At 38.6% G+C, this 12,575-nt stretch overlaps 1 protein-coding gene across 1 annotated transcript; it reads right to left on the reverse strand.

Annotated features, from left to right (window-relative positions):
* Positions 1–448: 448 nt before the first annotated feature.
* LOC132142854 (mitochondrial dicarboxylate carrier-like) lies at positions 449–5,621 on the reverse strand. Its single transcript, XM_059553033.1, has 11 exons — positions 5,215–5,621; positions 3,300–3,419; positions 2,545–2,659; positions 1,827–1,875; positions 1,695–1,736; positions 1,574–1,617; positions 1,421–1,491; positions 1,245–1,337; positions 903–980; positions 770–826; positions 449–683 (listed from the first exon to the last, which is right to left on the reverse strand). Exons 1-11 carry the CDS (start codon positions 5,302–5,304, stop codon positions 582–584), a joined length of 861 nt encoding a protein of 286 aa, XP_059409016.1. The 5' UTR covers positions 5,305–5,621; the 3' UTR covers positions 449–581.
* Between the last annotated feature and the right edge of the window lie 6,954 nt (positions 5,622–12,575).

A 12,575-nucleotide genomic window follows, 5' to 3' on the forward strand; every position in this document is an offset into this window, starting at 1 on the left:
TCTTTTACACTGTAATCCTTTTGTTTTTAATATTTGGCATGTTTGTGTGATGCACATCCCTGCGTGTAATAAGAAAAGTCAACGTGCACTGTGGACCCGCCCAGAGGTGCATGTTCTAACGCCCTCTTTAAATAACAAGAAAATATTGCGCCATTGACTTTAGACTTTAGACCAGGTTTGAGTTGGTCTATGGCGCAGTTTATTTTCAGCTCCTTAAAATAGCAATGAGCCAGCAATGTGCCTGAACACACCTCTTTTTTAGACCGGCACGCCCATGGGTGCACAAATGCATTTACTAATTAAACAACATGGATGGGTGAACTATTTCTATAAAACATCTGGTTGCAGAAGAAGGATTTAAAAACAATAATCAGAATCATTCATTCATAAACTAGATGGATGAGATCTATAATCTACAGCTCACCCTGAAGAGAGGAGCGCACTGTCGGGTTCGGCACTCGGACAGTGATGTTGTGTTGTGTGCAGCACTGTGTGTAGTGAGAGACTACACAGAAATAATATTGTGGAAGTGAGTGCAGCTTCAAGAGGAGGCCAAAGGGAGAAGGTCAAGAGGTCAAAGTTCAGCTGACCACCCGGATGCCGAAGTATTTCTTCAGCTGCTCCAGGAAGACGAAGGTCAGGACCGTGTGAGGAATCAAGCGGATCCCGGCGGGAACTAAACCCTGTCACGTGATTGGACGGAGGGAAACATGGTCAAAGAAATGACCAGTTATGAAAAAGATGACGCAAAATAAATCAAGTCTGGTACCTTGTAGAAGGCCAGTGGTCCCAGTTTGGCAGTTTCACTCAGGCAGTGGATCACACCCTGACATACAAACATGAATTTGACAAATGAGCAATAAAGAGCAGACAGTGTTTAGAGAGAGAGAGATGAAACTCACTCTGTATTCTCCTTTAGAGTTCATCAATCTCGTCTTTATTACATCCAGCGGCTGGCAGAGGAACGTCGCACAACCTCCCTGAACAGAGAATATATATGTATATACTTAAACAGGAATAATTAAATTAAAATAGAAATACATATTACATATATATTATATATAAATTGTTATATATTTGATGACAATATATATATATATATATATAATGCAGCTACACTTAAGTAAATATTAAATAATTGCGACCAAATAATCACTCATAAAGAAAGTAAAAACTAGTTGTCCATTAACGGTCTGTTAAGAAGAATTTTCTTTGATTGGCCAATCAGAGGCTTCGTTACTCACAGCGATGAAGCTGGACAGGAAGTGTGTGAGTATATTGTCTCCCATGAGTCCTGTGCCCAACACCAGCTGCTTGGCCTGATCATAACACGCCAGCTGACACAGAGAGACACGCTCATGAACACCTTCAGGGCTTTAATCAAACCTGATCAAATCTGATTAGCCAAAATGCTCCTCACCTGTCCGACAGTGACCAGGGCTCCTCTGCTGGACGCCATAGTGGCTCCTGAGAACAGCTTCCTGGTGCCCTCTGAGAGAAACAGGTGTTCAGAGAGACACATTCAGACATCTACAGAAGATCAAGACTGAGAGAGACCCTGAAACGTCTTCACCTTCCCTCCAGACCCGGAAGAGTCCGTCCAGCGCGTGTTTATAGCTGCGAGAGACACAGTTGGGATTCAGATTACTCAGGTTAGGAGCGTCCGGAGGGATTTTAGATCTAGACTCACTCACTTTCTCCTCTGATCTGCAGGAAGCTTCATATCGTTCTGCATCCTGTGGAGATCAACAACACCAAACGCTCACGCTGGGCCAGACGAGACAGAAACACAAACACAGCACTAACACAAACCCCACAATACACACCGAACGTTAACCAAATCTGCCGGAGTCCCGATGAAACCGCCGGTGAAGCCTGTGGAGCACAGCGCGAAACGTGTTTAGCAATGTATGCATTAGGGTTAACATCATTAACTCAAATAAAACAGGTACAACAACTCAAACTAGAACTGAAATTAACAAATTATTAAAAACTATATAGACAGCTTTATGAAGAAATAAAGTAACTGGGACTTTTTCCTCACAATTCAGATTTTTTTTTTTATAGTTCTTAAAAAAATAGAATTTTGAGATTTAAAATAAAAAGAATTTCCATATAAACTCACAATTCTGAGAAAAAAATTCACAAAGTCACATCTGCAAGATATAAACTAAGAATTAAATATAACAAACTAACAATTCTGAATTAACATCTCACTTTTTTTTTTTTATAAATATACATTAAATGAAACATTTTAATGGTAATCACACCTTTTATCAAACAATATTTCTTGCAATAGCAAATGTTTATATCTTGTTATTCTGACTTGACTAACAAGACTCTGACTAACAAGAATTGAAGGTTATTTCTTGCAATTTCTGAAAAAAAGTTAACTTTCTTTTTTTATTCCATGGCAGAAGTCTTCATACATATGAATAAAGAGAGAACACAAAACAAAATTATTTGAAGTTTAACTAAAAAAAAAACAAAAACAAACAAACACTACCCTGAATGCAGGTTAGATAATAAACCTGTGTGTGTTACCTCCGAAGGCGCCCAGCAGCACTTTCTGATAGAAGGGCATGGGTCCCTGAGCACCGCTGCCCATCACGTCTCTGACCGTCTCATAGATGGCAAACCTGGTGAGAGAATACGACATCTGCACAGACACACAGACACTGGTTAGCATTATACCAGGATTTCATCATCTTCAGTGTTCAAACCTGATCCTAAACAATGATTAGCCACTCAACACTCACTATCTTAATCTCACGCTTTATCTGCTTAATTGCTCGAGAGGACTTTATCTGAAGAGCTGCTGTATATGAGCTGATATATGTGCAATGTCACAACGTCCACTTTCATAAAGAAAACTTGCTGAATAAAGATTTCTGTTACATGGCATCACAGCTTTCAAGATGTTAAACAAACTCAAATTGTAACCAGCTGCATTAGAAATGCATTTGTTTACTGATATCATTAGCTACATAAAACGTTGACAGTTTCTCTGGAGAATATGTCCACCTGTTTCCCTCTCTTTTTGTAAAATACTGAAACAAATCAAAACATAAAAGTGTATTGGTCAAATTTGTGCAGTGTCACGGTGAAGGTGTTCGTTTAATCAGTTCTGCAGATCAGATTGCGTCATCGGTGCGGTTTGACAGCTTATATTTATTTATTTTTCAAGTTCAAGCATGACGATGTATTTTCAGCAGCTCAGCCATGTGGAGCGGTTTGTGTGTGCTTCTTCACGAGTCACATCCTCAACCCATGTCTGATGCTGATCTCATGGATCTGACCTGTCTGCAGAGCGAGGCGCTGAGGCCGTTGTAGAGCGCCAGCACACCGTCGTTCTTCACCACATGCATCGCCATGCCCAGCATCCTCATCTTCACCTCCTGCTGCGTCTGCAGGTGCACCTGTCAACACCAGCATCATTAACACCACCATCACACCAGCGATACGAGGACATCTGCAGAAAACATCCACTTCTGATCAGTATAAGGCAGCCTTGATGAATATACCATGTTCACTTGAGCATGAAACACCTGTTGCAACATGCAACAATTTGTAACAAAAGCTTAAAGTTGACACAACAGCACACACGCACACACACACACACACACACACACACTCTGTGGGACGTCTGAACAGAGGCCGACAATAACTCCCCATGTCTGTCTGTTCAGAGACTGTGATAGTTTAATAATGCACTGTCTGGATTCTCATTAAACACAGATCTCTGAAGGCCAGCCGGTGACCTTCACGTCAAGCAGCTCTTCAGAAGTGTGTGTGTGTGTGTGTGTGTGGTATTATGCCGCTTATCTGTGGCTCTTGTTTTAGTGGAGAGCAGACAAACCTGAGATAATTCAGCCTGTTATCATCACAGATAAACACGAGAACACAGAGAAAGTGAAGAGGACGAGCGTCTCTCAGCGATCAGAGAACTGATCGTTTAGGAAATCATTCTCTGAACTCATTCATCCGTGTCTCATTCATTCAGGCCACCGGATACTCGTCTCTGTGAGAGAAAAACAAAGTACAACTACACCCTTAAGAGCAGAGGGGCACTGGAGGACAAACAGAGACACAAGATAATCAAAGTCCACCAAACCGGAACCGACTGGACACACACACACACACACACACACACACAGAGAGGACCGCACACGTGTGTAACTGATTTCCTGAAATCCCTCTGGCCTTGAACATGAACACACCACACTCAGGACAGTCACAAGATCTCCTGTAGAGGACGCATGAAGCACTTCACTATCACCCGTCCCGCTCTCTCAGAAGACCACGTCTGTGTTTGTTTCTGTGAACTAGAGAGCGTTCAGGTCTGTGGTGTCCTTCAGAGCGGTCTCAGGACTTTAGAAAGTGACCTCTGTCCAGTAATAATGTGGTTCCACTCATTTGCATTAAAATTGCATTAAATTAAGACTTATTTTACACAATACAATATTTGACAAGGTGGTGGATTTGGGAACAAACTTCTTACAAGGATTTATATGCAGATATTAAAATGGCCGAACATCTCATTTTACTCCTGGATGTATAATACTCACTGTAATTTAACAAGGCTGTTAGGAATAGACAAACTAATAATCTGATTTATCACTTAAAAATATTAATCATAATCTGGAACAGACACACTTATTTCCAGTAGCTAATATTATGCTGAATGGCCAACAATATTCAAAATGATTTCACAAGCCTTTCAGTAATATTAGGATGACGTAATCAAAATGGTCACGTTCAAGTTATGATAAAATATTCGTCACATTTTACTTGGCTTTTGGAAGAGACTTGTATCTTAAGGTTTAGTATGTTGATATTCTTAAAATAGACTAATATTATTGCTTTTTTTTAGCATAGTATATGTATAACAGTTTGTCAGTAGGTTTTGAAAATTTAGAAATTACAAGCATTGTTATTTTAATAGTGTTAAATTGGGTGAATATTATCGGGATTATCGGTCTAGACGAGATTTATTGCTCTCTTACTAATCATGAGAGTAATATTTCAATAAAAGAGCAGCCTGCCCTGTAACATGTTTATGAATTGTCTAATTTAGGACCTTTTCCTTGATTCAGCTTCCTCAAACTCAAACACACGAGCTGTGCTGGCGGCTGAGAAGATGAAGATGAAGAAGAGGCCACTCAAACATCAGCCCTCGAGAGCGTGCTGAGCGCGTCCACGTGCGCGTCTCACCTTGACCAGGTCCAGCGGGTGCGTGCAGCAGGCGGCTCCGCACGACGCGATCCCACCGAAGTACCAGCGCGACATCCGTTTCTCCGTCATCTCTCCGGTTACCGTTAATTTCTCTCTCTCACGGACTGTGTGGTTGCACGCGACGCGCTCTATCCTGACCTGCGCACTGCACACTGCAGACTGCGTGTGTGGATGATCTCGCTAATCTACCGGTTATTCCGAAGACCGCGAGACATCCTGAGTGCGTGGCGTGCGCGACCGGGGTGCGCGGATAAACAAAGTTCACGAGCAGCCAATTGCTCGCGCGGAATCTGGTACGGCCTCCCGTTGCATCGGTCGGATACACCTCTTATCGACACACACACATCACAGTGCACACAAGAGAAACTCGTGCATCCGACTGCTCGGCGTTCATTGAGAACGAGCAGCTCTGGACTCTTAAAGAGACAGTACCTCTGGAATATTAGACAGAGAGCGCGGAATTACAGCTCTGCCACTTTAAGACCAAACACTTCCTCATTCTCGCGCAGCTTCCAGTGCCACTTCACTGAAACATATGAGCTGCTGGGTGAACATGTTTAGCTAGACAATACACGTTTGTTCTTGAGAACAATCAGTGTTGGGAAGATTACTTTGGAAATGTAATAGGTTACAGATTACAAGTTACCCTATTTAAAATGTAATAGTAGTGTAACTTTTTAAATTACTTTAATAAAGTAATGTAACTAATTACTTTTGGATTACTTTTCTAAATTTCTAATGAATGTTTTTTTGCAACTGTAAGTCATTTTCAAACATTTAAACCATGCAGGTTTAACCTTAAAGTAGTGCTCAATACTGTCAGACTTCCACCATCCTTCATCACTTGAATTAAGATGATCACATTTGACCACATCCACCACAAAATCACATTAGTACTGCATTTTACTTTGAGATTGATCTGAAGTTCAATGCAGATTTAAAATCTAAAGAAATAGTTTATAGATAATGTTTTTGAAACCAAATCTTTGCATACAGGAAACACTGTAATCTAACAATGGTTTGGGGAAAAAATTGTTAATGAAAAAATACAAGCATATACATCAACTCAAACACGGTTATCTAATAAGCATGTGTCCTATTTTGTGTACTAAACTCCTGAAATGTTGGTGTCTTTGAAACACTGCTGTCTCTTTGTATGATGATAGTTTCTCAAAATAAGTAAAATGCTCATGAAGGGACACACAGCAGTTCTAGAGATTATGTTTGTGTTCAAAAATTAGGCTGGGAAATCTCACACTCATACACCCACAACACATTCTGAAACATGGACAACCCTATTTTGTGTATGGACCTGACATGAAAAAGATTTAAATCCTTAGGCTGGGAAATGCAATATAATTTAGAGTTCTCTCCTGAACTGCACCTTCACTTCTATTATCCATCCATCCTCTCATGACTTTAATACTGAAGATTTTTTTTTTTTACTTTTACCATGTTTTGTAAGTGCATTTTAGTTTTTTGGCAAATTAATTACCACTTGTATTTATTTTTACTACTAATTCCATGATTAAACTCCGCGGTTAGTGTTAAATAAGTAATTGTGTGCACATCCCACCTTCTGGCAGGTGCAGGACAAAAGAAACTACTGAAGTGAAAAATTAATAATGTCCGCAACACTGCTAAACATGGGAGTTAGAAGCAGTGTTGCGGACATATCTATATTTTTTTCACTAAACTATGATTAGTGTCATACCATAGGCTACATTAATTTTCCTAAGGGTTGTGTTTTTGTCTGCATTAGCTCCCCCTAAACCTATGATAAAATATGATCATTTGTCTGCTAAATTACTACTGTAACATTACAATAGATATTAATGATGTTGTTTATACAGTATTTTGAGTGATTGCGAGCAATGTGCTGCTGCTTGACTAAGTAAACAAAGACAAAACTACATTAGCATATTTACAGATGAAACTGACCTGCACCTGAAACCCTGAACAGAAGTGTCGCTTCTCTGCTCCAGCTGTGCGCTTACACAGTCCACTCTATTCTCTCTCTCTCTCTTGCATTGATTACTCGGAGTCTGATCCTAACCGTTTGTCGGAGGCACGGAGAGCGTGTGCGCCCAACCATTGCCAGTCACGACTAACCGATCCATGATTTATTAGAGATTTAGGCTAATTATCGAATGGCGGATTCGGAAATAATCGCTTTAGCACATTTGGCGTGCAATTATACAATAACAATATTAAAATAGCGGGCCAAATCTGCCAGGCGACTGGGAATTGTCCTGGTTCTCCCGATGGCCAGTCAGTGCCAGGTTTCCACAGACACGCAGAACGTGCTGGATTCATAGATTGTCATTTTGCGGCTTAATATTCACAGACACTCCCATATCGTGTTTTGATTCAAGTGTACTGACCTACTTTTGATTTATTCTTCCAAAATGTGTCATATTCCGTCCGCGCTAGGCTGAATTTCCGTTTTTATGACTGGATTCTACGAACCAGACTGTGTTTTCCGCGTCGCGGAGATTATGGGCCATATGTCTCAGTGCAATTTGGGAAAGAAATAAGCTGTATGAGGATGTGTAAATATTCAAATGTAATCCCCTTTGTAATCGTTAAAATTTTCAAAAGTTACTGTAATTTAATTAATCATTTTTTCTTAGTAACTGTAACTGATTAGTCTACAGTTACATTAATTTAGTGATTAAATTATGTAACGCCGTTACATGTAGCTAGTTACTCCCCAACACTGAGAACAATATATATTCCTATCGAACTGACTGAATGAGTATCTCTTTATAGTGTCCATTTATGATGTATAATAACTGTGACGAGTCTCTGGTTGTGCCTGATGTTGTCGACTGGTGGGTCTGGCTGGGAGACTCATCAGGAGAATGATTTACACCTGTGCAGGGCCATCAAGAGAATGATGTTCACCTGTATATAAGCTTAGTAGTCTAGATGGAAATAGGGGTACCAAGCTGAAATAATGTCCCAAAGGGTTCTTTTTTAACCCTTTGCTGCACCCGACTGGAACCCGAAAAAAAAAAATTATATAGAAAGTGGCATAACATTAAACAACATACAGAGACAAATGAACACATTTTCCCATACAATTCTGACCCCAGGAATTTAATGGAATGGTTATTTTTGTCATTTGACAACATATTGACCTTATTTCTGGCCAAAATACCAAAAGATGGCCAAAGATGTGTAGAGAATCAACTATTTTTTTGTTTTCTGAAGCACATAGGGTGATTTTTTTTCCCCACAACCTGTTATTTATTTATCATTCAAGTGTCTATTTTAAGATTAAATTGGGTACCAAGCTTAAATAATGTCCAAAATGCTTTATTTTTAACCCTTTGCACCAAACCCGAAAAATCTAAATATGATATAAAGTGGCATAACTTTTGATGTAAACAACTCACAGAGACAAATGGACACATTTTTCAATACAATTCTGACCCCAGAAATTGTTATTTGTCATGTTTTACAACATCTTGACCATCTGTAGTCAAAAAGAGCAAAAAAATCTCATTTGACAGCGTTTTTATTATACTTAGCAGCCTGAAATAGGGTTTATTTTAACCTTTTACTTCACCTATCCTGAACCTGAAGATATTTAAAATAGTTTTACTTTTGAAGTAAACAAAACAAAGCAAATTAACTTAAATTAAATAAATAAATAAATAAATAAAAAACTACAGAAAAAATCCAAAAAGTTGACTGAGCATAAACTGCAAGTATTTGATTTTTGGGGCTTTGCAGGTGGTGGTCGTCGGTTCGTACCTGCAGATCGCCATCTCCCACTGCTCTCTCTTTTGGAAAAATTTCAGTAAGTATTTGAAACTATAATTAAGATATACCTTTGTAGTCATAGCTTAAAGTGATTTTTCAACAGTTTTTACTATAATCACAGGCTTTCGGAAATCGAATCTGTATTCTTGACTAGCAGTGTTGGTAGCGTAGTTTGGGGGGGGGGGGGGGGTCAAGCGTATCTACACAGTAAACGAGATATGAGACTCTGTGAAGACGTCAGTTCACCATACCCCATGAAGGATATTTGTGAACAGATTCCATTGAAATTAGAGGACTTGTCTTGATACAATTGGCTATCACCAATACTGCTATAAAAGCTTTACAGGGAAAATAGATAGGTTACTAGTGTCAAAGGCTTCTACATCTGGTGAATCATTATCTTTGAAAAGGGACTCTCTGTGCCATGTCAAATCACTGTCAGTTCAATCTGAAGGAGCTCCTAGAAAGTGTTCCTTCTTTTTTCCCAATCAGTGCATTTTCTGTGACAAAGCAAAATCCAAGTTAAAGGGCAAGACTGAAGAGCTTACAAAGTTTCAGAGTTGAAAACACAAGGAACCAGCCTGGGTTCAACCTTCCACGCTCATGGGTTTGGTACTCTGTGTTGAAGTTGTTTTTGCATGATGGATGATACTTAGCTTCCATTGCAAAAGGTCCTTGCCCTGCACCTTGCGATAAAGAGCCTCTTTCTTTAATTCCTGTGCCCTAGGTTCAATAACTTCCCAGGCTGGTTCCTTGTGTTTTCAACTCTGAAACTCTAAAATACATGTTAGGGAACGAATCCTCTTTGGAGGCACTTCAGCTGTGTTACAATGTTTAATTTTCCCCTTGGTAAGTATGTATGAATTGAGCCTGAAAATGAAAAAAAAAAACTTTAGCTAGTAGCTACCAACTACGCTACCAACACTGCTAGTCAAGAATACAGATTCGATTTCCGAAAGCCTGTGATTATAGTAAAAACTGTTGAAAAATCACTTTAAGCTATGACTACAAAGGTATATCTTAATTATAGTTTCAAATACTTACTGAAATTTTTCCAAAAGAGAGAGCAGTGGGAGATGGCGATCTGCAGGTACGAACCGACGACCACCACCTGCAAAGCCCCAAAAATCAAATTTTAATTTAAGTTAATTTGCTTTGTTTTGTTTACTTCAAAAGTAAAACTATTTTAAATATCTTCAGGTTCAGGATAGGTGAAGTAAAAGGTTAAAATAAACCCTATTTCAGGCTGCTAAGTATAATAAAAACGCTGTCAAATTAGATTTTTTTGCTCTTTTTGACTACAGATGGTCAAGATGTTGTAAAACATGACAAATAACAATTTCTGGGGTCAGAATTGTATTGAAAAATGTGTCCATTTGTCTCTGTGAGTTGTTTACATCAAAAGTTATGCCACTTTATATCATATTTAGATTTTTCGGGTTTGGTGCAAAGGGTTAAAAATAAAGCATTTTGGACATTATTTAAGCTTGGTACCCAATTTAATCTTAAAATAGACACTTGAATGATAAATAAATAACATGTTGTGGAAAAAAAGTCACCCTATGCGCTTGAGAAAATAAAAAAATCGTTGATCCTCTACACTTCTTTGGCCATTTTTTGCTATTTTTGTCCAGAAATAAGGTCAATATGTTGTCAAATGACAAAAATAACCATTCCATTAAATTCCTGGGGTCAGAATTGTATGGGAAAATGTGTTCATTTGTCTCTGTATGTTGTTTAATGTTACGCCACTTTCTATATAATTTTTTAATTTTTCGGGTTCCAGTCAGGTGCAGCAAAGGGTTAAAAAAGAACCCTTTGGGACATTATTTCAGCTTGGTACCTGGCAGACTATGAAAATAGATACTTTAAGGATTTTAAAAAATCAGGTGGCATAAAAAGCCGGGGGGTGCGCGTGGACCCCTATTTCCATCTAGACGATAGGCTTTGAGAATGTTGAGGGATGCTTCGGAGAGCTCCAGTGCTGAGAGATGTGTGAGACTTGTTTTATCCTGTTCATTTTGTGTTTGGTTTCTGTTTGTTTAGATTATGTTTTCTTTTGTATTTATTTTGAGTTTGGTTCTGTCTGACATTTTAACATTGGTTGTCAGACAGGAATTGATTGTTACTTTAACTGATTTCCCGTTTTACCTATTTAGTTACTTATATTAATAAAAACTTGTTGCAACCTTACCAACCTATATTAAGTCCTCCACTTATTTGTCATGGCTTTGAGCCAGTCGTGACATAACAAACACATGTAATATCAAAATAATCTTTGTCTGTCTGTAAGTCGGTCTCTTCAGTTTTAATGCATCTATTATCTGCACTGATGCTTTGAGAATATTGTAAAAGGGCGGGAAAAAAATAACAACAGCAACAACAAAAGTACCCATTAATATTATATGGCCCACAATTTTTGCCCCACAAAACAACTTCGAACGAGATATAGCCTACATAAACTAGTCAATAGGTAATAATGATCTTTAATATTTAACTGGGACTTTTTACTCTTTTTGTGTTAATGTTTTTATTACAATAAGAAATAAAGATTAAGATAATCTGTGAAGAAGAAAAAACTCTGTTGCAGTAAAAATCAAAAATCGTTGCCTCTTGTATTTACATATATATATATATATATATATACATCTCAATGGATACTGTTCACTGAAAGAACATTCTCATAATATAAAGAACCTTTTGTGGACTGGAAATGTTCTATATATAAGGTTCCTCATGGAACCATCAACATCTTTATTTTTTGAGAGTGTGGGATCTTGGAGGCTTGGGTTTGACTGTCTTCTAGTGGACAGTTGCAGTAATAGAGTTACTGTGGCTGAATCATCTACTGTAGTAACATATGAACCGGCTTTAGAGCCAACAAACATGCCTGCAGGAGTCACTAATGCATCTGTAGGACTGAATTCCTCCTCCTCTGATGGTCTGTTTTCATGCAGGGCTTCTGAAGGAGTTCTGTGGGACACGAGCTCATATTCCACACGTCCTCCAGCACGATGACATCATCAGAGCAACAGAGGACACTCTGTGTACGGTCCCGGTCCTGTGTTCTGCTGTTGTACACATTAACATGCAGCCAACCCACATTATTCTATTACGTTCATTAGACAAATAATGCACCATAACACATCAATAAATAAATCACATGAGATATAATCATTTATTATACTGGGAATTGAAGAACGACAAAAACAATAAGAGGGGCAGTGATTCAACAACCAATTCCGAAAAACCTAATTACTGACCTTCATATAACACACACAAAATCCTTCAGAAATCAAAATAAGCTTCTAAAGTCTTGTAAATGTATTCAGATACACAATTCAGTGTATGGTGGATTCAGGTTTCTTAATCCAAATGGACTTTCTGAAAACAAAATGACGTCAGTCACCTTCAAGTTGTTCTAACCCAATGTTGTTTCATTCTAGCACATGAAAAGCACCAGACAGCTCTTTTCCACATTAAGACAAGTTGTCGAGTTTCAATTTTGAAAGTGTCACAAAAGTATCATAACATCATCTATAACTCTTTCTGTGTTGTGAATAAGCTGT

This window comes from Carassius carassius, chromosome 6 (genome assembly GCF_963082965.1).
Source record: "Carassius carassius chromosome 6, fCarCar2.1, whole genome shotgun sequence".
NCBI lineage: Eukaryota > Metazoa > Chordata > Actinopteri > Cypriniformes > Cyprinidae > Carassius > Carassius carassius.

Coding starts and splice junctions, on each gene's coding strand:
- LOC132142854 (XM_059553033.1), bottom strand. CDS start 5,304: ATGACGGAGAAACGGATGTCGCGCTGGTACTTCGGTGGGATCGCGTCG. Junction 2,660..3,299: donor GCGCCTCGCTCTGCAGACAG/GTCAGATCCATG, acceptor GTGTCTGTGCAG/ATGTCGTATTCTCTCACCAG. Junction 1,492..1,573: donor CTTCCGGGTCTGGAGGGAAG/GTGAAGACGTTT, acceptor TGTTTCTCTCAG/AGGGCACCAGGAAGCTGTTC.